This window comes from Tupaia chinensis, unplaced genomic scaffold (assembly GCF_000334495.1).
Source record: "Tupaia chinensis unplaced genomic scaffold, TupChi_1.0 Scaffold000182_1, whole genome shotgun sequence".
NCBI lineage: Eukaryota > Metazoa > Chordata > Mammalia > Scandentia > Tupaiidae > Tupaia > Tupaia belangeri.
The window spans coordinates 8,900,896-8,924,659 of NW_006159657.1; the positions used below are offsets into that span (position 1 = coordinate 8,900,896).

Consider the following 23,764-nt stretch of genomic DNA (forward strand, 5'->3'; position numbering starts at 1 on the left):
GCGGGGACGTCCGTTGCATTGCGGGTTATCTAATGGCTTTCCTGACTTCTACCCACTAGATGCCACTAGCGGCCTCTAAGTTGTGACAAGCACAAATATCTGTAAATACTGCCAAGTGTCCTCTAGGGGGCCAACTCACTCTGGGAGATTCTCACTATATTAGGTGGTACCAGATTCTAGTATCAAACCCTAACTCACACAAAACAAAAGCTTTCTCTTTCCAGTGCTCTTCCTACCTGATTACGGTGGAGGAAAGGCTTCGCTGTGGGTGGGTATGTCTTTGATCGTCTCCCTTTGGAAAAGACTGATTCTAAGACTCAGTCTTAGAATCTTTGTTAAGGAACAGTTTCTGGCTGCAATTAAATTATACTATCTTCTCCCTTCTGCTTTGTTTATTGTTTTTACTGCACTATCTATAAAAGTATTTCAGTTAAGACTCTAACTGAAATAAATTTAAGACAAAAAAAGGTCAATTTAACTTTAATAAATTGCAAGTAAAGAAAAAAAGGTTATAAGAAGACATAAGAATTGTGGGAGTGGTACCTGAATGATTTAACCACCCCAGAGCCCTGAGCTTGCATAAGCTCTTCTCTGCAGACACATACCCAGCGCAAACCCGATCACATTCCAAATGGGCATCAGAACTGTTGGCCGGACCCTGAATGCAACCATCAACTCATTGAACTTTTTCAAATGATCCTTTTCTTGGTCCCACATTTTCTGTAAGAAACATAAAAATAAAGGCATGTAAGCATTCCGCAGAGGCCTCTTGCTATGTTGAGGCAGCTACACAGCCTGCTTTGTGGTACACAGAAGGCAAAACAACAAAAAGGAAGATGATGAGAACCACCATCTCTCCCAATCCCCTCACACATCAAAGAGAAAAGTAAAACATCAACTAAAGGCTAAAGGGCCAGCAGGTGGCATGGTGGTTAAGGAGCTGAATCCAACAAGGCCAACTCGGTGGTTCAAGTCCTGGACCTGGTGGCTTGAAAAGCACACCAGGTACATGTGTATGCATATCCAAAATCCTAAGAAAATAGAGGAAAACAGATTGCAGCATGGCCGTTCCCCCCAGGGGGCGATTTCTCTCTTTCTGTCTGTCTTGTGAGTTCACAAGCTCTATGGCAAAAATCTAAAAAAACAAAACAAAAACCCACCATAAAACAACTAAAAAGAACCTCTGACACAGAAACGAGGGTGCCAACAAACCAGACAAGCACACCATGGAGCACGGTTCTGGCCGAAGTCCCTCAGACCTGCAGTGCTGGATTAGATGACAAGGGTGCACGCATGAGAAAGGTTTAACCATTGTGAAATCAGGAGAGCAGAGTATTGGCTAGTGTGTAATTTCCTTCCAGATTGCTAGAATGTAAGTATCATTGACATTAAAAGAAAAACGCTTAGACAGCACTTCTTCAGGGCCAGGCTCCATCCTGTTCACAACAGGCTTTGCACAGGCCCCTCCTCCAATCCACGCCATCACTTGTGAAGGACACACTGCTGTTCCCCCATTACACAGATGAGGAAAGTGAGGACAGAGCGGTTAAGTAACTTGCCCAAGGACTCAGAGCAGGCGGTTTAACCTGTACTAAGTTGTGCCTGGCATGGAATTAGCTACTCTACACTGGCTCATTTATTTCTCACCCAAACTCAGTGAAGTGGGTGTCATTAGGCCATTTTGCAGATAAGAAAATGGAGATCCAGAGAGGTCATGTGACTTCCTCCAGCTCACAGAGGGAGGAGGTAGCCGAGATGTGAACCCAGGCCTGTCTAACTACCAAGATCAGGCCCTCCCACTGTCTCTCAGGATACACTATCTCCACTGCAGCTCTGCCAGGCAGGACTACAACTTCTCAGCACAGGGGCACACGTGATTCTCAACCTTGTTTCCATTTCTGCCTGCCCCTGCCATGAAATGTTAATGCCACGATACCCTGTGTATCTGCTCTGTATTGTATGCCCATCTCGGCTTCACACATAAAAAGAAAACATTTCTTGCTGCCCTCCCCTTCTTCTCAAACCAAGTTTCACTCCCTTGAGGACAACATCATTTCCCTTTGGGAAAACGTGACCTTGTGTGATTCATTATTTCACAATCCACCTGCTCATAAACCAGGCTGAGACAAAGAAATGCCCACCTGAATGACTGGGCCAACACTTGTCCGCCCCAGGACGGCCATCTGCCCTGCATAGATGCGGTTCGCTCCATATTCACCTGCATGATCTACTCGGATTATTCGATCCACAGTTGCCCGATTGATATTGTCTAAGTTCATTCCTGAATTGCAAAATCTGACATTGATTCTTCTTCTATAAGCTGAAATGCAAATTGTTATTCTTCATTACTCTCAGGTAAAATAGAGATGTTTTATTTTACAGACACAGAAGGGGACACCTTAGAATTAAGGACATCAGGGCCAGCAGGTGGCGTGGTGGTCGGGGTGCTGGACTCCCACATGGTTGACCATGGTTTGAGTCCCAGACCTGGCAGCTTGCTTTCTCACTTTCTCTCTCTGCCTCTCTCTCTGAGTGCATGTATCCTACAGCAAAATAAATAAAAATAATAAATAAAGCAATTAAAAAAAAAACCTCTTTAAAAAAAAAGAATTAAGGACACCAATGAACTCCTTGAGAGAAGACATGCCCATATATATATTCTGTTTAATCCATATATATGTTTACTTGGTAGTGTTAGAACACAGATTTTTACCTTCAGTTCTGGATTTCTGGCCTCAGTTTATTTGCTTATTTTATTTTACTTTATTATTAGTTTTAAATTTGCTACAAGTCACATATGCTTACTAGAGAGAGAGTGCAAGAAAGCAAGCTGCCAGGTCCGAGACTTGAACGGTAGTGGCCAATATGGGAATCCAATGCCTCAACCACCAAGCCACCCCCGGCTTCACTGCAAATCTGAGCAGTCTTCTCAGCAGGCAGTTAATACAGCAGAGGCTTCTAGGTGGGCGGGGCTTTGCAGTTCACCTGCCCTTCCTCCCACCGCTTCTCCACAACCCATGATGAACCGTAGGAGCCTCTGCAGAATTTTCAAAAACACGATGCTCCTGCCAGTAGATTTCTGGAAAGCCCTTCCCCCTCCTCAAAAAAGAAATGGTATATTGATTGCCAACTTGGTGTTTAAGAAATGTTGTCGAAGGCCAGAGTAGGACACACATTTTCCGACTCTAAGTTTGTGCCTTTTATTCCATACGTCACAGACACCCTGGGATGGTGAAAAGGTAGAAATGGCAAATATAATAATACCCAGTCTCCTAGCCCCGCCAACCCTACCGCAGCGCCTTGTGTCTAAAGCGTCCAAGCCTTTCTAGAAGAACCACAGATGCTCCCAAAAGGATACCATTTTATATGGGTGTTTTCCAGAAGTGTGAAAACTACCCATGGTAGTACCTAGATTTTTAGTGGTATTTGGGAGGATTTTAGGTGGCTTACAGATATTCATTAAACAGCATCCATGCTGTAAGTTACTCCAAGATTCCCTTCCAACCCGTTTGATTGCATCAAGGATAATATTTTCATCCCGGGACACTGAACTTTCAATGTCATCAGCGATCCTCAGCCCAGGAGGCTGACTACACCTGCAGTGATGTCATGCCACAGGTGAGCAGTGACGCCATTCTCCAACGCGCCGACCCCGACCTGACCACCCAGCGACACTGCAAAATCCCTCCCCGCCCGTCACTCTCACGGCGCCCCCGCACCCGTCCCGCAGGCGCGCTCTGATGCAGGCTGGTGACGCTAGGAACGTCTCCCCGTGACCTCTCCGACCCAAGCCTCGGGAAATCCTCGTGGCTCGCCAGCCCGGCGCGACTTGACCGCGCGGCCCCCTTTACCTGAGAGGCGCGGCCAGGTGCCCGGGCGCAGCCGCCACAAGGAGGCGGCCGCCGCGGCCCCTGCGTAACTCATCGCCGGGCTAGTTGAATGAAGCGGCCAATCGTGACCTTGGCGCGGGCTGATGACGTACCACAGACGTAGGGCGGACGCTGCTCACCCTGGCCCGTGGAAACGCCCCGAGGCCTGTTCTTCCATTCGATTGGTTAGAAACGGCCACTGGAAACATCCTATTGGATACAGTCTCTATCAATCACTCTGGAGAACGGCCGTGTTCAAGGCGCCTTGGGTTGTCATGGAGATGGGAATGCTAAATTGTTCTTAAAAAGATCCAGATGGTCCAGGTTTCTTTCCTAAGTTCCTGAAAAAGGACGATGAGGGAACTTTTTATTGACACAGACAAAGCATTTCTTGCTTTGCCTATATAAAAGACATTTTTATTAGTATCTTGCATTCACTTTAAAATAGAAATTACATTCTCTCTAGATGGTGGACAAAAGCTGACTTTAAATTTCTTCCTGGTCCATTTTCAGATTTTCTACAGAAAGCATCTATTGTAACTACTGTATTATTGGTGTATGTGTGTATACTGGTGCAAATTGGAGTACTTTTGGAGAGGGCTTAGCAATATAATATATATATAGAGACATTAGAGACAGAAAGCGAGAAATCACCCCCCAGGGGGGATGGTCACACCGCAATCCCTTCTCCTCCATTCTCCTCTCCGGATCTAGGGCATGCACGCACACGCGCCGGCGTGAGTTTTAAGCCACCGGGTCTGGGACGCGAACTGCGGTCGACTACGTGGGAGTCCAGCGACATAGCCATTACGCTAACTGCTGGTTCCCAATATAATAATACTTTTAAAAGTGCATATCCATTAATAGGCCAGTCTTACTTCTAGGGAGCTGCCTAACAAATTATTTTTTCAAATGAGTAATGTATGCATATGAGGGAAAATTAAAATCAAAGATACATGTCTGCGTGGATATATGACAGCACGTTTAATATTGGTAACATCAAAGGGTTGGGATTTTGAGGACAGGCTGTTACTTTCTACTTTACATCTTTGGATGATTATTTTATCCAACTTCACTATAGAACACTTTAAGATCCATTGTTGTAAAATAAATGAACTTAAGTGTCTAGTTTTTATATCGTTGAAGAGTATTGAAACTAACTCACTATAATAGTATAAAATAGTGATCTTAGTGAGAGTGACGGTGATGTAACATTTTCACATAAAACTCCTGGCTCTCAAATGCCTTAAAATGTCCAATGGCCCAACCATGTTGGCATAGACTGTGGGGTGCCACTACACAATACTGGGCCTATATGGGAAGGTCTGGGGTTCAGATCCCAGGATCCCAGATTGACTTGAACTTGCAGGGCATGCCTGTGAGCACAGGGTAAATCCTGGCTGGCTGGAAGGTGAGAGGGAGGATTACATTGTGGCAAGACCTTGTCAGGTGTGTGTCTATTGGTTATGAACTAAACTTTTTAAAAAATCAGAGGGCCAGAAGATGATGTACTGGATACATCACTAGACTCCCATGCAGTTGACGGCAGTTCCACTCTTGGACCTAGTGACTTAAAACTCATGCTGGGCGTGTATGCGTGTGCCCAAGACCCCAAGAGGAGAATGAAGGAGATGGGTTTGTGGCGTTTCCATCCCCCCTGGGAGGTGATTTCTTGCTTTCTGTCTCTGTCTCTCCAGTGAGTGCACATGCCCTATAGCAAAGATCTCTCTTAAAAAAAAAAATCAAACAAGCCATTAGCAAAGACATCCTATTTCCCATGCACTAGAAAGAATGTATGTGTGCACCAAATGGAATTTTTAAAAAAGTCTTAAAATATTGAAAGCTTTGGCCCAGCCCAGTAGTATAATGGTTAAGCTCTCCACGGGGAGCCAGATCCCACATGGCCCACTGCAATCTGAATCCCAGCCTCCATGGCTTGAAAAACACACTGGTCATGCATGTGTGCAAACCCCAAATCCTGATGGGGTGGAAAAGTGGAGGGAAAAGAACTGGCATAACTAACCTATTAAGGGGTACTTTTTCTCTCCCCTCTCTCTTGATGGGTAAAGGGAGAGAAAAATGGTTAGGTTGAAAGAAAAAAAAGTTCAAAATCTTTTCTGTAATCCCACTTAAGGTCTCTGCTCCTAAGGAATAAAAAAAGGGCAAGCAGGTGGCATGGAGGTTAAGGCAGCTAGGTTCCACATAGCCACCTGCATGGTTTGTGTCCTGGATCTGGCAGCTTGAAAATCACACCAGGTATGTGTGTGTGCATACCCAAAATCCTCAGAGGAAAATGGAGAAGGGATAGAGAGTGGTGTGGCCACCCCCCTGGGGAGGTACTTCTCACTTTCTTGCTCTGTGTCTGCCTCTAGCAAGTAACTGCATTTTATACAGCAAAACTTAGGGGAAAAAGAAAGGAAAAAAGAAAAAGAAAAAGAAAGAAAGAGAGAGCGAGAGAGAGAGAGAGAGAGAGAGAGAGAGAGAGAGAGAGAGAGAGAGAGAGAGAGAGAGAGAGAGAGAGAGAGAGAGAGAGAGAGAGAGAGAGAGAGAGAGAGAGAGAGAGAGAGAGAGAGAGAGAGAGAGAGAGAGAGAGAGAGAGAGAGAGAGAGAGAGAGAGAGAAAGAAAGAAAGAAAGAAAGAAAGAGGAAGGAAGGAAGGAAGGAAGGAAAAAGAAAATGAGAAAAACATGTTGACAAAGATTTATGGATGTTCCAACTAGTTATTACTAGAAAAATGTTAAGCAACAAATAAAAATTATGTAATGTTTATAAAGAAATTTTGATAACATTGAGAAGATACATTTTAAGTGCAAAAGAAGTAAGAATAACATTTTCTTTCTTCCCTCCTTCCATACTTTCTATCTCAAAAGAATTTCACCCAGGTTCACGGTGGGTGGCTATAAACAGTGCTAACGAATGATTTAAATTTTTACTCTGTAGCTTTTGGTCTTTCTCTGTATTTTCTGTACTAAATAAGTGTTTTATAATGAGATTGCAAAACTTCAGAAAGGCATACTATTCAAATGAATGGTGAATTCATGCATTATTTTTCTTATCTTTTTAAAAGATAAGGAATCTTTATCTCAAAGAGGTGAACACACTGTACAAAAGCAAACAATGAAGCCATTAGCAACACCACGCCATTTCCCACGCATTAGGAAGGATGTATGTGTGCACCGGGTGGGATCTAGGAGTCAAGGCACAACGTGTACAAAGAAGCCACTTTCAGAAGTTCTCTATACCCAAGTCAGAGCTCGTAGTGCCACACCAGTGAAATAATTCCTTTTTTCCCCAATACTTATGCAAGGGGTACCCACAATCAGATCTGTAGCTACAGGAATTTACTCTGCCAACTTAAGAGTTCATGCAAACTAAAGACTTGCCTAACTTGTTTCTTCTCTTTGCGGGGATGAAAATATTTTGTAATTGCAGAACTTGTAAGGCTGCCTTAAGAACAACACTCTGAAGCAGAGAATGAGGCAAGGCATTGCAGGGACTTTCAAAGTCCCAGCTCAGGTATTTGGGAAGAGAGAAGGGGTGAAGAAAACAATCTGAGTGGCTGCTAGTGGTCAAATGATTATATAAAGGGTACATTGGTACTGTTGAATGCTGTGTAGCCATTTGTTTTTATTTACTTTAATAGAATTAGTTGTTATTATTATTTTCCAATTTGCTATAGGGCATGCACCCTTACTAGAGAGAAACAGAGAGAGAGGGGGAAAGTAAGAAAGCCAAGCCACCAGGCCCAGGACTTGAACCGCAGTTGGCCATGTGGGAGTCCAGAGCCTTAACCATCAGGCCACCTGCTGGCCCTCTGTGCAGGCATCTAAAAGAATGAGGTAGCTGCTTCTATGGCAAGATCGTCCAGATGTTATTACAGGGGAAAACAGGGGAAGCTCAGAAATACATATGTCAACACACCCCTCCTCCCCCAATACACATATATATCTGCTTGGGTATGTGTTAAAATTCTCATTAGCCTAGGCCTACAGGGTCCTCAGTATCACTATCTTCCACCTCCACATCTTGTCCCACTGGAAGGGCCATGATAAACAAACCAACAGATTAAGTCAAGCACAGGGAAAATGATACAACCAACAGACACAGGAAATGCCAGATGCGTGAGGCTGCTGCCAGCAGAACATGTCCTACTTTTAGGTGGCTGGGAAAGTCATGGCCTACTTCCCTGTGCTTTTCCATGCAAAATGCGTCCTGACTTTCCTGATGACCCGCCATGTCACAGTAAACTTTATGAGCAGAGGCCCTCTCTAAAATAATGATAAAAGAGCAGTAAGTGCATGAACAGCAGCATAGCCCTTTATTATCAAGCATTCTGTACTGCGTGTTCTCATATGTGCTATGTTTTTATAGAATCGCAGCACAGGAGGTTTGTTTGCAGCAGTATCACCACAAACGTGCGTCATGGCTTGTGCTACGACATTACAACAGCTATGACATCACTAGGGGATAGGAATTTTCCAGCTCTAGTTCATCTTACGCGGCCACCATGGAATGCGCTGTCCATCACTGACCCAAGGTCGTTACGACTGTGTGTCCCTCCATGGTCACGCGACTGCTGACTAGCAGCCCCCGTGAATTCAAATATACACCATCACATTTTAAAATCTTCAAGGCACTTTAATCAGTAGTTTTAGCACACATCTGTTAGAGAGAACGCCACTTTAAAAATAAAAATTACACAGATATCACCTGAAGTTATAAAAACATATAAAAAATTGAAGAGGTATGCACATTCGTATTGAACTAAAACTAACGTGTTATTTAACATATTTCAGTATCAGTTTTATAACCGGCAGAGAGAACAGAGCAATATATTTTCACTGTGTCCATCATGTACCACCCGCCACCTGCCACACACACACACACACACACACACACACACACACACACACAGAAAACATGAATGTCCTCACAAGCCTGGTGTGGTAAGAAATTACATAAATTAAAGTACTCGGCACAAGTGCTTACCATTCAAATTTGTTTTTAAAGTGGGGATGGAATGGGCTTTTGGTTAGTCAAAATTCCATGATGCTAGTACTATATTTAGAAACTAATTAACCTTAACAAGATGGGAATAGACTGAAAAGCTCATTGGCCTCACAGGTACAAAAATATACCATGTTAATACAATCTTTGTGAAAGAACAAGAAAACAGCAGTGGCAAAGGGACAGGAATAGGGCAAGCTGATTTTGCTCTTCAGAGCAAAGAGCCAATCATTTTTGAGTGGTGGAGGAATCAAGTTGGGGTAGGAGTTACTCTTAACAGTAGCAGCTTATTAAAATCTGCATCCAACTTTCTGTTCCAGGCTATCCCCCAGGAAAGGTTTGGAGCAGGGAAAAGGAGGAAAACGATGGAAGGAAAGCTCACACGACCCCTTATGAAAAAGATTTTAAAGATACTGAAATGAAACTGATCATATTCAGTAAAAACTTAGGCTTCTATTAAAAGGTTCCTAGCTATCCACTTCAAATTAACTTATAATGAGGTATTTATTGCATATGGTTTTTCCTGTAACGGAAATCTTAAGAGATATTCTGTGTGTTTTATAAAATAAAGGCACAGGCATTTAATGTTTCCATGCACAGGAAAACAAACGAAAGCCCTTAAAAATGTGGGTATGTATATTTACAAAACCAGCATCCAATTCGGCATGGTACACATTCACAAACTAACTAGTCTGAAGAACTGGTTGACCCGTAACCCACATCCCAAAGCACTTAATGCACATAAACCCATGGCTCAAAGCAGCGCCTTCCAGCCTGGCTCTGTAGTAAGTGTCCCTCAGAAACCAAGATCTCACTGTAGCCCATGAAAGGAAACGACATTTGTCAGACTGGGAGACACGCTTTGCCTGCCTGCAGGTTTTGAAGGCATGGGGTAGGGGCGGGGGGGGGGGTGTCCTCTGCCAGTCTCTGAACTCAAGACCGATGAGAACTGAAGGCAGGTGGATAACCAGCCTTCTGGGGGGCAGCTTTCCCCTGAGTCATAAGTAAGGCTCCAGCACAATGCCCAGGAAGTGAACAAGGCTGGCACCCTGCAACAGTCCCCGCCCTGGGGGGTTTGATCGAGGGCATTGGGAGGCTTATTCACATGGCAGGGACAGGCTTCTCTCTCTCCTGCTACAAACATGGAGCTGAAATTATTAACCGTCCTCTCTGTGGTCTCACCTTCAGTTCCAAACATCAATATTCAAGGATTTCTCTTCATTTAAAAAAAAAAATTCAGGTTTCTCTTTAATAGAGCCATTCAAAGGGGTCACTGCATCAGGAGCACGCCTTGGCCTAGACCCCTAGAACATGGTCCAAAGAAACAGCCCACCTCTCCAGTGAATTGGAAGACCACACAAATAAGCGTGTGAAAACCAGAAGTCTCTCCTCCTTGATTTTTGGTGTGAGGGCTAGAATGGCATAATACGCTAGTTTCCTGGTGAATCATGGCCGAGCTGCTGCTCTATGGAAGAGATGGTTGTGCCTCCCGTGTTTCTGCGTCACTAAACAGGCCGCGTCAGGTAAACACGTGTAAACATGTCCGCCACACCTGCGCATACGGAGCCCCTTTCAGCAGAAGCCTAAACTCCAAAAAAATATATTTAGAAATTTCCGCATAAAACCCAGGTGGACTTGGCAGCTTGACAGTCACGCAGTCAGCTTAGAGCAGCAGGCGGCAGCATCCCACCGTCATTCTTGTGGGCTCCTGGTTTCTCTCTGGGCTTCTGTGAGTTTCTGGATTAGATAGCGCTTGTCACGACTTTCCTAAAAAAGGAAGTATACTTAATATGTCTGGAGATGCATATCGTTATCCCTACCTAGTGAATTATCTACCAGACCCGGGTGAGGTGACAACTCCGGACGACTGCGATCGGTGGCTCCGACCTGGTCTGCCTCTTTCACGCGTGTTCCCTCCACAGCCCCTTGGACAGCAGCTAATTACGTTTTTTTTTTTTTTTGTCTGTTGTTTTTGCTTTTTAATTTTTAAAAAAAAGAGAAAGAGACAAAGAGACACACAGAGAGACAGGTAACCCCAATTGGCTCCTCAGACCTCTCAGGTCTTGGCCAGCCCAGGCTGTGGGCACACGCCTAGTGTTCATGTCCTCAGCATGCTCAGGGAGGTCCCAGGATGCGAACCCAGGACCTTTCCCTTGTGGATCCATTGCATGGCTACTGTGCCAATGCCTGGCCCCATGCAACCATGATTATTTTTCAATGCACATCAGATTTCTACGTAACACCCTCTGGTGGCTTCCCTTCACACTGAACAAAACCCAAGCTTCTTAGCGGGGCCCTCAGGTGACACTAAGACTGGCTGACACACAGCGCTATCATCTTGCCTCTCCCATCGCTCACCACCCTCCTGGCCCCCAGCAGTGTCCCTCTGCCTCTTACTCTCCTCCCATTAGACCTCTGATCATGGGCTTGTTCTGTCATTCAAGTCTCCGCTCTGATGTCACTTGTTGAAGACGCCTTGCACAGCCACCACCTATAGCAGCGATGGCCCACTCGTCACTCTGCCTTGTTTATCTTCATGGCAGTTACGGTTATCAGAACTTCCCTCGTTTCTTTAACTATTTAGCAATTCTGTTACTCTTGTTCACCAGGGAATTCCAGCACCCGGCACAGAAGGAGGCTCAGAGTTGGTGCTCAGTATTTATGCTGAGGAATGGCTGAGTCAAGTGAATGAGCAGACTGGAGCGGGCAGGCCTGACACAGAATTAAGGAGAGGTGGCAGTCGAGGGGGCTGTGGCAATTCCACTCCCTCCCTGGGGAAAGCACCATATTCCCTGTGGTGTCCTGGATTCGTGTCCCCAGTTGTGACCCCTGGGTCAGGTCTCCTTACCAGGGACAGCTGCTCTCGGAGCTGGTCGACCACCCGTTTGTGTGCTCCAGCGAGGGCAATGAAGTAGAACATCACGAGGCTGCAACACAAGATGGCAGGTCACTAGGGAGTCTGTCACTGGAAGGCCACTAGAAAGACAACCCATTCTGCCTGGAATAGTTTTACTTTTGTTAGGGAAAAAAAGGAAATGGTCATCCCTCCCAAGCCAGGGGTAGGAGGAACTGCCAGTGGAGTTGGTATGCGGGAGTGGCAGCAGTCTGGTACATGCACTGATAAATATATATATTTTTACATTTCTGCCTTAGGGCGCATGCACTCGCCAGACAGCGGGAGAAAAAGTAAGAAATCACCCCCAGAGGGGATGGCCAAGCCACAGTTCCTTCTCCTCTATTCTCCTTCTGGGATCTTGGGCACACATGAATGCACATGTGCCTGGTGTGTTTCAGGCAGCTGGGTCCAGGACTTGAACCACAGTCCGCCATGTGGGAGTCCAGCGATGTAACTGCTACACCATCTGCTGGCTCCATGCATTGCTTTCTACGTTAATTCTAAACAATGCTGATGTTCCTGGGCACATGCAAAATGAGAGGAAGAAAAGGAGGCAGTCTTAGAAAGTCAGCATGTTATGTAATTAATGGTGAAGCCTCTCTGGTCTCAGTTTCCTTATCTGTAAAACGGGGCTACTGTAGGAAAACCTGGTGATAACAAGACTGGTGTAAGATGCTTTTGATGAAAAGCAAGCAACAATTGGTTCCCACGTCTGTAAGCCAAGATCTCAAATGGAGGTGACTGAAGTTTTTATTTTTAGGGATAGGGGTGGGTGGAAGCACCAAGAACCACAGCAGCAACCTCATTTAATGAAGGGAGGTGGCTTCCTGTACCGTTTCCCCAGCAGGGCTGAAATGACGGCCAAGTCACCAAGAGATCCCTGGAATCAGTGATATCCAAAATACTCTCCTGGGAGTCCCTGCAAGCCAGGAGGCAAGACTAGCTCTCACGGATACTGGTGTCAGGTCAAATAACCACCCCCACCCCAGCTGGTGCCAGGAAAAGCACAGTTGGGGTAGGATGGAGCAGGTGCAGCCCTGGATCCTGCGGATTCCAGGCTCGCTAGTGGCACAGGCCCCACTTGGGGGTGCTCTCTCCTCTTTTTCTCTGCCCAGAAATCAGTTCTTTTTGCAAAGAGCAAGAGATTTGGTGAATAACCGTAAGTTTTAATGATAGGAAATGTTTACTGGGTTTTCCAGGCATTGGGCTAAGTGCCCAACGTATGTGATTTTACTGAATCCGTTGAACCATTCTATAGAAGTTACTAATAATATTATTATCTTTTAATAATTTTTATTTGCTATAGGACATAGGTTCTTGTCAGAGAGACAAAGAGAGAGAAAGTGAGAAAGTACCCGCAGTGGGGAAGGTCTCCTCTGCTCTCCTCTTGGGATTTTGGGCAAGCATGCACACACACCTGGCGTGTTTTTCAAGCTGCTGGGTCCAGGACTTGAACCACACAGTCACTCATGTGGGATCCAGCTGCTTTAACCAACACACCACCAGCTGATGGTAACTTACTATTATTATACTGCTTTTAGATGGAGGCTCAAAGGAGGTCAGGAACTGATCAAGTCTGGAAGGTGCTTCCCTCCCACCGACTCTCCAGTGGAGAGCTGCCCCCGTGGTTTGGTGGGAAATACTCGCTGGAGTCCAGGCGGGTCTCACTCACCAGATGATCATGAAAAAAGGCACCGCGAAGGCCTCTGACGTGATGCCATGGACCAAGGACTGCAGCGAGCTGGGGAAGGTGCTCACCGTCTTGGGGATGACATCCCAGGTGGTGTTGAAGTTGGTGAATGGCCCACAGGCTTTTGAGGAAGGAATGCTGTCAAAACATGGGTCAAGGGGCTCAGGACAAGGCATGCACAGGCTGTGTGGCTCTGCACCCAGGACACTCTGCCAACAGTGGCCTACAAGAAATCACCTGGCCTCACGGGCCTTCTGGAATTTTCTGCTCAAAAATATTTACCTTGAAATCTCTTCAAGTCTCTAGACTATAGGAAATTCAACACAGAAGTGCAAGTTAAATACATGCATGGTAAGAATATAATCAGAAAGATTCAGAATGTGAGGCTTCTACAGTTCTGGACTCTTGAAAGAATCAAAGATTAAAAGAGACTAAGGAGGGGCTGGGTGGTGGTGCAGTGGTTAAATGGGATGCTCTCTCCTGGAGTGTTCTGTCTCTTTCACTCTGGGTCTGTCTCTCTCAGTCATGGGAGAGATAAATGCATTTTTTATAAAAAGAGACTAAGGAGACAGAGCAAGTGAAAGAAATGAGAGAAATGTGAAAGGTCATGACTTTTGAAATACAGCTGAAAAACACTTCTGGGACAACTAAAGTCTGGAAATGGCAGAAGTAATACATTCATTTTCTTAGGTGTGATGTTATTGAAAACGAGATGAAAGAGAACGTCCTCACGTGCTACTTGCCCAAGTATCTCAGGGTGAAATGTCGTGGTGCCTACAACTTCATTTCAAATGGCAAGAGCCTGCCTGGCACACTCAGAGAGGTCTCTAGACTTGAACCAAGAACTTCTCATGTGGGTCAGCCTTGCAGAGCATTCATTTTACCACTGTACCACTGTCTGGCCCTTAAACCCACAACTTCTGACCCCTGGTCCAGGGCGTTTCTGCTCTGTCCAGGCTCCACACCAGACTGGATATTCCTATGCCACATCCTAATCATCTTTAGTTTCAGCATCTGGCATGGTGTCCAGCACATAGAAGGTGCTTAGCAAGTGTGTGCTAAGTACAAGACCCCCAACCGACTCGAATAAAGGTGACTTCCTCCTTTCTTCTGCTCTCCCCTGCTCCAAGTCTTCTACAATGACCTTGTATTATTTTGATAATCAGAAATGAAACAATCCAAAAGGGGACTAAAAGAGAGATCCTCAGAAGAGGGAGCAGGGGACGACAGACCCACCAGCACTCACAAACATGGTAAGAGGAAAGCCCAAAGTCCCGTCATGGACCGAGGCAGTCCATTTCCAGAGAGAGACTGTGAAACAAAGACGGCCTGGCTAAGCCTTGGGGACTTGACTTCTGCAGCTGGAACACCACGAGGAGAAGCAGTGATGAATGTAGGCCCAGCTGCGGTAGCACAAGCGATTTCTCAGGAGGCTGAGGCCACATGGGAGGCCCGGGTTCAATTCCTGACCCACCCTAAAAAGTTGGCTTAATGGTACACACCTATAGTCCCAGCTACTCAGGAGGCTGAGGCAGGAGGATTATGACACAATGAAACCCTGTCTAAACACCACACATATACACATCCATACATACAAAGGGAGAAAAAAAAAAAAAGACTGGGCCCTTTAACATAAAAGAGGATTATATTACAAAGCAATGACATTTCTAGAAAACAAACTTGTATTTACCGTGACATGCTGATCGTCAGAGGTATTATTGCCAAACACAGCCCAATCAACAACACCAGCAGGAAGAAGAAATTAGAATTGGATGCTCTGAACTGCCTCGGAGAGGGTCTGCAGGTATAAAGAAGACTCAACTAAGAAAAGAAAAAGAAAAAATAAAGAGCAATGAGTACGGCTGCCATGAGGCGAAATGAGCACATTCCTGTATGACAGTGAGCATGTACATGGGTCTGACCTTTCTATCCAGAAACACAGATCAAAATGAAAAATGGGTCAGCCGGAGCCCAGCCTTGGGAAATTCACGCTGATAACATAATAGGAAAGACAAGCCAAAACACAGGTATATGGATGTTCAGTGCTGCAGATGTTGATAATGGAATAACAGACAATGGAATAATGAAGCTACTAAAGGAGGTTATTATAGGTCGAAGTACAGTCATGCGTGGAATTCCACAGGGCGCTTAGAATGGATGAGAGCCCATCACACACCCACTGTGCGGGTAGCACTGTGAAATGAAAATGGTAGACCACAGATTCTTGGACCATCTGGACTCAGTTCAGGTTTACTTAGTTACTTATGTATGTGTGTATGTATGTATGTATTTAATAAGGCGTGTGCTTGCCAGAGAGAGAGAGAGAGAGAGAGAGAAAATGAGAAAGCACCCCCCTCCCTCATGGGGGATGGCCATGCCACAGTCCCTTCTCCTTTACTCTCCTCTCGGAGTTTTGGGCACACATGCATGTTTTTCAAGCTGCCAAGTCCAGACACGGACCATGCAGTAGGCCATATGGGATCCAGCTGCTTTAACCTCCGTGCTATCTGTTGGTCCATGGTTTTTTGCTTATTTTTTAAAAGTAGTAATTATCTACTGGAGTTTAAATAGTATAAATGGACTTACAATAATATATAGAAAATTAAGAGGCATTTTGCTTGAATTTTTTTAGGAGCACAAATATTTTTCCTATATACTCAAAATAAATTAATTCCCACTGAGAGGAGGAAAGACTCATAGGAAATCTCAAGTGGGGAGGGGAAGAGGGGCATTGTAACAGACATGAAATTGCTCAGGGACTTTAAAAAGCTGTGTGATGAGCATCAAGCTTTTGTGGATTCTCGGAGCCAGGGCATCTTGTGAGCGGAAAGATACCGAATCCGAGAGCCACATGGTGCCCTGCCCCGGGCAGCCTGGAGAGTGCTGAGGAGCCCCCATGCTGAGCCCCATCCACTGCCCCAGGCTGTCATTACTGGGTACCCACTGGCTAACCAATATTTCCGAGAAGAGGGGAAAAAACCAGTTTGTGTCAGCCTTTTCACATCCATCTTTCTTTTGATAATTTCGGCCAACTGGAGTTGCCAGATGAAAAACAGCACCAAAGAATGCTTCAAAGGTCAGAACATCCAGGTAGAGGGTGGGCCTGATTCAAGGCCCTGCTCATCGAGGTACGAGCTTAGGTGCTGGAGTGAGATAAATCTGGATTCAAATCCCAGGGCTCATGTGTGACCTTGGGCCAGCTACTTAACCTCTCTAGACCTCCACTTCCTAGTTTGTAAACGAGGGCACCTATTGCAAAGGGCGGGTGTAAGATAACATGGTAACCAGTGGACAGTGGGGCGCAGAGGGCACCCGGTGGCACTATCTACTATCACGACCACCATCTTTAGTAACACTTATTATTTCCATTTGCGACTCCTCAGGGCTTGGCATGGTCAGTAACTGTGGGGCTTGTTAACAGCTTGTACCTAGGGAAGTTACTGTATACATATCTGTATTATTTAAATGTTTAATAATGAGAATATGTTGCCACTGCAATACAGAAAAATGAAGTCAGGTTAGTAAGGCCAGATAAGCCAGCCATCTGTGGGTCACTCTGCCCATTAGTACTGGCACAATACCGAGGGACTGTGAGCTGTCCAAGGGCCCACAAAATCACTGGTGCCTGAAAAATAAGTGCACTGGCTCCAAAATCAAACAGAAATGATTCCATTTTTGCCAAACCTTGCTAAAATATACCACTGCTGACTAAAACTCACCTGTTAGTTACACATAAATACATTTAAGACACAGAAGCAAAACAATTTTAAGAGATTTTTGCTATGGGGCACATGCTCTCGATGGAAGGGGACGTGCACCAATGGAGAGATGGAGAGACAGAGACAGGAAGGGAGAAATTGCCCCCCAGGAGGGATGGTCACACCACAATTCCTTCTCCTCCATCCTCCTCTCACGGGATCTTGGGCACGCACGCACATGTGTCTGGCATGAGTTTTTAAGCTGCCAGGTGTGGGACTCGAACCATGGTCGACTATGTGGGAGTCCAGGGATGTGGTCCCGCCAAAACAATTCTTAACATTCTAAAAAGTGTAAAAATGTGAAATAAAGATATGTTAGATAGGGATATAATTTCGTTATGTCTCACAGTACGTAGGGTAGGCTCCAAATACACGAATGCCTTGCAAGGTCAAAAGAGGTCCAGGGTATGGACTCCCAAGTCCACCTGTCCTTACCTCCTTCACATAAAAGATGATAATGAATTTCAAGGTTGCAATGGCAGGGAGAAGGGGCGAGAAAAAGGCTCCGATCCAGCAAATCGTCTGACCATAAACGATCCCCAGGACGTTATCCGGGATGGCGAACTCCTGCTGTCCCCAGCACTGAATCAGCTTCCAGGAGGAACAGTAGGTCACCAGCAGCCTGGAAACAAACCAGGCAATGTCTCACCAGACGCACGGCGTCTTCCAAGGCCACAGGCCCACAACCACAAAACCAGGGCCATTCCCACCCACCCTTCTCATGGAAACTGGCCAGCTATGTGTCTTGAAGATGCAGGATACAGTAAACTCTGGTGCCATTCCAGGGCCTGAATCTGGGATCTGCAACTTAGCATCCCCGTCAATACCAGTGCCTTGACTTTGAGAGCTTTGTTCTTCTCACCTGGAATGTGGGGGGATTATTATATGACCTCCATCACAGAGCTGTGGTGAGAACGAATGCCATGTTTGTGCTTGGGCTTGCTACGCAGCATGCAAAGCACTGTGTATCCACACAGAAAATGGCTTAGGGTGGGCCAGACAATGGCGTGGCAGTGGAACCGGATGCTCTGGGAGGATTGCCCATGGGGGAAGGGTCCTGGTTTGTATCCAGAGACCTCCCGGAGGATGTGGGGCCCGTCTGTGCACGTGATCTAGGCTGGCTGAAACGGGGGCTGGACTGAGATGCTGAGACCCTGTCAGGGGGATCTGGTCTCTCTCTTTTTCTCTCTCATGGAAGATATAATAAACTTAATGTTTTACGACAACCCTGCAATGCTGCCTCCAAGGATCCTAGAAGCTTCCCACAGAAACTCTAGGACCAGGAACCCACAATAAATACAGGAGCTTACTGCAGCATTGCCACACGTTAGCAAAATGACTGGAAACCTGAACGCACACCAGTGGGGGCCGCACCGATGAATGAGAAGCTGCGGATACAGAGAAAATCTGTAAAGGCCTTAGGATGAATGAGGGAAATCCATGTGTCCTGACGTGGAAAGTTCAGATTATTTTGGTATTTGAAACTGATCTGTGGCATTTTCTTTGCATGGGGGAGGGAAGCAGCTGCAGAAATGTGGATGACAGGGATCGCATTTATGAGAGGGGAAAAAGGACACGTGCAACAAGACTGCACGTTTGCCTACACGTGTGCTTACAAGATAGTTTCATTCTATTTCATTTAAAGATGGCTGGATCTATTTCAAAGGGTTAATAACGGCCACCTCTGAGAAGTGAAGAGGGATTATGGAGTTATGAAATACAGCAACTCAAGAAAACCTCCGCTATTCTCCAGACTTCAGTATTTTTTTGTCTTTCTTCTTTTTGTTTTTGCTTTTGTCAGAGGGCGCGTGTGCTCACTGGAGAGAGAGACAATGAGAAGGAAAGTAAGACGGCCATGCCACAATCCCTTCTCCTCCATTTTCCTCTCGGGATTTGGCCATGCAGGTACCCATGACCGGTGTGATTCTCAAGCTGCTCGGTCTGGGATTCGAACTGTGGAGTTGACCATGTGGGATCCAGTGCCTTAACCTTCACGTCACCTGCTGGCCCAGAATAGCTTCTCTTTTTTTGAGAGATTTTGGTTATAGGGTGCTCACCAGAGAGACAGAAAGTGAGAAATCACCCCCCCTCCCCAGGGGGGATGGCCACACTACAATCCCTTTTCCTCCATTCTCTCCTTGGGATTTTAGGCACACATACACGTGCCTGGCGTGAGTTGTAAGTTGCCGGGTCTGGGACTCAAACTGTGGTCGACTACGTGGGAGTCCAGCAGGGTAACCATTATACCATCTGCTGGTCCCACAGTTTCTTTTTTTAATGCTATGTTTAAGGGCTCACTGGGTCTCTTGCCTATGCCTGGATTATCTGTATGGGTCAAAAAGAAGTGAAGTGAACAGTTTCACTTAAGACTCAAGGAGGTGCTAAGAACTAAAACGACCACAGGGCAATGTGCAAGGACGGTAGCCGTGCTGGTCGAGCCTGTGCCGTGGAGTGTTTCGGGGGCTTCTGTCTGCATTAACTCACCGCTGGCAGCACGGCTGTGAGGGGAGTACGATACCACCCCATTTACAGGCGAGAAAGGAGACACAGAGTCAGATAACTTGCACAAGGTCGCATGACTAGCAAGCACCAGGGCCAGGGCTTGAACTCAGATCTGGAAGTGTGGGATCAAGTGGAGAATCCTCAATGCCAATGCCCATGGCCATGCTGATGGCAGAAAGTGATCCCCAGAGAGCGCAGGGGCAGTCGTGCCGTTTCGGCTCTTTGTGCTCCCTTTAGATGGGGCAGCAAAGGGACGAGGGGCCAAAGCCTGGCGCTGTCTACAACTCATCACCATCTATGGAGTAGCCTGGCACTTTGTGGGGAGCGGCTCCAGTGGAAGTCTCTAGTCGCTGGGGCCGGGGGGAGGGGCAGAGAGCACACCTCACACTTACTTCCTAGGAAAATCCACAAACAGTGTCACAGCCAAGATGATGATGAAGTCGAAGATCATCAGCTTGTACATTTCCTGCCCGACTTGGGTCTCCCAGCACTGAAACCAAAGAGGGGGAAGAAAATGAGAGGCCCTGCCTGGGCCAGAGGGGGCAGGCTCCAGACTCCTTCCCACCCCTTCCTACCTCCTGCCCACTGTCCCTGGACAGGACACCAGCGCTGTGTGTCTGAGCCCAGACATAGACTTCAGTTGTCATGCCCTGTTAACGGTGCCTAGCCTGGCCCCTGCTTTTTCTTTTGAGAGATTTTTGCTACAGGATACGTGTGCTCACCGGAGACACAGAAAGAGACAGAGAGAGAGAAAGTCAGAAATCACTCCCCAAGGGGGATGGCTAAACAACAATGCCTTCTTCTCCATTCTCCCCTTGGGATTTTGGGATTTGGGATCATGTACACACGTAAGCCTAGTGTGAGTTTCAAGTCGCAGGGTCCAGGACTCGAACCTTGGTAGGCCATGTAGGAGTATAGCATTTTAATCACTACACCACCTGCTGTTCTCCCCCACCCCCCTGCTTCGTAGCTGGAGCTAGAAAGTGGAGCACCTGGGGTTCAAACCAGTGGCTCCAATGGCTGTTCACGTGACTGACACCACCCCCCTAGAAGGCCCACCCAGAAGGATGTCCCGTCCCCACAGCTCACTGGGTACAGTCTTTGGTTGTAGCCACAGAGCTCGCACGTGTCGTTACCGCACGAGGTGATCTTGGAGCCCAGCGTGAACACCAGCACACAGATGGTGGCCAGCTTCATGAAGACGCACCTTTAGAAGGGAAGAGAGGGAGAGGCAGTGAGGCCCTCGGGGTAGGCTGAGAATGGGACTAGAGAATGCAGAAACTGTCGTTTTTTTTTTTTAAAGCTACTTTTTGCTTGAGAGAGAGAGAGAGACAAGTACCCTCAATACAGCCTCATGCTGCAACCCCCAGTCTTTCCAGCTAGCTAAGAACACCTGCGAAGGTGCCCACATGCACAGGCTGACCTGGGACCAGCCCAATCTTCTGCACGGCTCGTAGCAATGCAGAGTTGTGCTACTGTAAAGCGGCCACAGTGGGGCCCGAGAAGCCTTTCTTATAAGCAAACCACAAATGGGGACAGAGTATCTGTTAGAGATGATGAGAGAATTCTAGAAATGGATGGCGACAACAGTTTCACAATACCGGGAAAAGTCTTAAATCACTGAATTGTACACTAAAAAGCGGTTAAAGTCAGGGCTGGATGAAGGCACAGTGGTATCGCAATGCTCTGCAAGGCTGACCCCACCTGGGAAGGTTCCCAGTTCACATCTAGAGACCTCCCTGAATATGTTGGGCCCACACATGCCCGGGATTCGGGGCCAGCAGGACCAGGGGGTGCACTGCGGTATCAAGACCCTACGTAATGGCTATGTCGCTGGACTCCCACGTAGTCGACTGCGGTTTGCGTCCCGGACCCGGTGGCTTAAAACTCATGCCGGGTGCGTGTGTGTGCGTGCCCAAGATCCCAAGAGGAGAATGGAGGAGAAGGGATTGCGCCGTGACCATCCCCCCTGGGGGGTGATTTCTCGCTTTCTGTCTCTCTGTCTCTCTCTGTCTGTCTGGCGAGCGCACGCACCCTATAGCAAAAACCTCTCCAAGAAAAAAAAAAAAAAGACCCAGGTGGGGGGTACCTGTCTCTCTTGCTTGTGGAAGAAATACACAGTAATGTAAAACCTTTATTCCTTCTTTCAGATTTTGCCACAGGGCACGTGCACTCACTGGAGCAACAAAGAGAGACAGAGTGAGAAAGAAACTGAGAAAGCACCCCTGGGGGGATGGCCATGCCGCAATTTCTTTTCTTCCATTCTCCTCTCAGGATTTTGGGCACACGTGCACTCGTGTCCAGTGTGTAGTTTAGAGCGACTACGTGTGCAGAATAACAGACATGCCAGGAAGAAACAGAACTAAATCCAGAACAGAACAAAGGACTCGCTTTCTCCCACAAATCAACAGCAAAACGAAAGGGGAGGGAGCCAAATGCAGCATGTTTGGACCATGTTTGGGTCCTGATTTAAACAAACCAACTATGGAAAACTATCTCCAATCCATCAGAGAGGCTGACTCAATCTGAGAGGCATGACAATGGTCATATTAAGGGAAAACAGTTCTCATCACCAGAGCCACAGTGAAGTGTTCCCAGGTGAAGTGACTCACTGCTGGAGACTGGCTGAGAGGAGCCCAGCTAGAGTGGGAGGGATGGATGAAACAAGGTTAGTCAAATGCTGGATGTGCACACGATGGTTCATGACCCCATCTGTCTTGTGTGAAAACTTCCAAAGTAAAAAGCTTTTTCACACAAAGAGATGCATGAAATCTCAGGTAGGCATCTGAGGAGCAGGAAGAACCCTCTTCAGTTCCACACTGTTCCTACCTGGTCCTCTTCACCCATTTGCTAATTCCTTGGGCTCTGTCTTCCAATGTCATTTCAAGCACTTTCAGGGCAATACCTTCTCCCAGGGCCCGACCCTGTGCCCTCAGCTGCTGATATGTGAATACATATACAGATCAGAATTAAAATACAGTCATCCCTTGGTATCCGTGGGGGGCTGGTTCCAGGATTCCCCACGGATGCCCAGGTGTTTTACAGTCAGCTCACTGCATGTACAGGTTTTTCATCTGCAGATATGGAGGAAATATGATTTGCAGCTGGCTGAATCTGTAGATGTAAAACCCATAGATGCAAAACTTGCAAATACAAGGGGTTGACTATACTGATGAGTAGACTCAAGTCAAACCAATTTCGCTGCATGTATAAACTCTGATCCAAAGGCTGAGAGGAATTCTTGGCTCAGGAGGAAAATGTGCCACAACTGATTAGCAATGTCTGCCATAGGCAGGGGAGTGGACAAGCGATGGTCTGCCTGGCACATCTGCCATCCTCGAGTTAGGCATTACCTAAGGATTGTCAGTCGTATCTCAAAGCCTGGGGAGTAATCCTCATAGTGAATGATCTTGGCAAAGACCAGTGGGGTGATAAAATTGGCCAGCGTGATCACAATAGACGGTAGGTACAGTATCAAGAGGTTCTCTCCAAAAACCATCTTGTCAATTTCCTAGAAAGATAACAAAACCAATAGGTCAGGATTAGAATAAAGGAAGTTACAACATAAACAAATGGAACTGAAAGAGCTCAACTACGTTTATTTGGCAAAAACAAAATACACCAAACTTACATGGGGGGATGGCCTTCAAAAAGTTCATGGACTTTCTGTATTATTAAAAAAAAAAACTATGCATGGATTTTAAATATTTTTACACCAAAATAAACCCATACTTTAATTCTGTTTTGTTTTGTTTCATTTTTTTTTAGAGGTTTTTGCTATCGGGCACGTGCACTCGCCAGAAAGACAGAGAGAGACAGAGATAGAAAGCGAGAAATCACCCCCCCAGGGGGGATGGCCACGCCGCAATCTTGTCTCCTCCATTCTCCTCTCAGATGTTGGCCACGCATGCACACGCGCCCGGCGTGAGTTTAAGTCACCAGGTCTAGGACTTGAACCGCAGTTGACTACATGGGAGTTCAGAGACATAGCCATTACGCTAACTGCTGGTCCCTTAATTCTGTTTTTTATAGATTTTTTTTTT

At 46.4% G+C, this 23,764-nt stretch overlaps 2 protein-coding genes across 3 annotated transcripts in view; both read right to left on the reverse strand.

Moving 5' to 3' along the window:
* Nucleotides 1–3,925, reverse strand: part of COQ7 (coenzyme Q7, hydroxylase) — a 6,191-nt gene extending 2,266 nt beyond the window's left edge. The window contains exons 1-3 of one of the 2 annotated variants that reach the window (XM_006146579.3): nt 3,852–3,925; nt 2,142–2,320; nt 606–720 (exon numbers count right to left, since the gene is read on the reverse strand). In XM_006146579.3, the coding sequence (XP_006146641.1) occupies nt 606–720; nt 2,142–2,320; nt 3,852–3,924 (367 nt within the window). In that variant the 5' untranslated portion in view covers nt 3,925. Of the gene's footprint in view, nt 1–605; nt 721–2,141; nt 2,321–3,719; nt 3,829–3,851 lie in introns of those variants that run through there. The other variant, XM_006146580.3, reaches the window with a different exon arrangement.
* Nucleotides 3,926–8,505: 4,580 nt separating this feature from the next.
* TMC7 (transmembrane channel like 7) overlaps nt 8,506–23,764 on the reverse strand; it is a 35,184-nt gene continuing 19,925 nt past the window's right edge. Inside the window, exons 9-15 of the mRNA XM_006146578.3 lie at nt 20,811–20,928; nt 20,114–20,211; nt 17,655–17,841; nt 15,152–15,282; nt 13,444–13,599; nt 11,724–11,802; nt 8,506–10,642 (exon numbers count right to left, since the gene is read on the reverse strand). Coding sequence (XP_006146640.1) covers nt 10,568–10,642; nt 11,724–11,802; nt 13,444–13,599; nt 15,152–15,282; nt 17,655–17,841; nt 20,114–20,211; nt 20,811–20,928 — 844 coding nt within the window. The 3' untranslated portion in view covers nt 8,506–10,567. The remainder of the gene's footprint in view (nt 10,643–11,723; nt 11,803–13,443; nt 13,600–15,151; nt 15,283–17,654; nt 17,842–20,113; nt 20,212–20,810; nt 20,929–23,764) is intronic.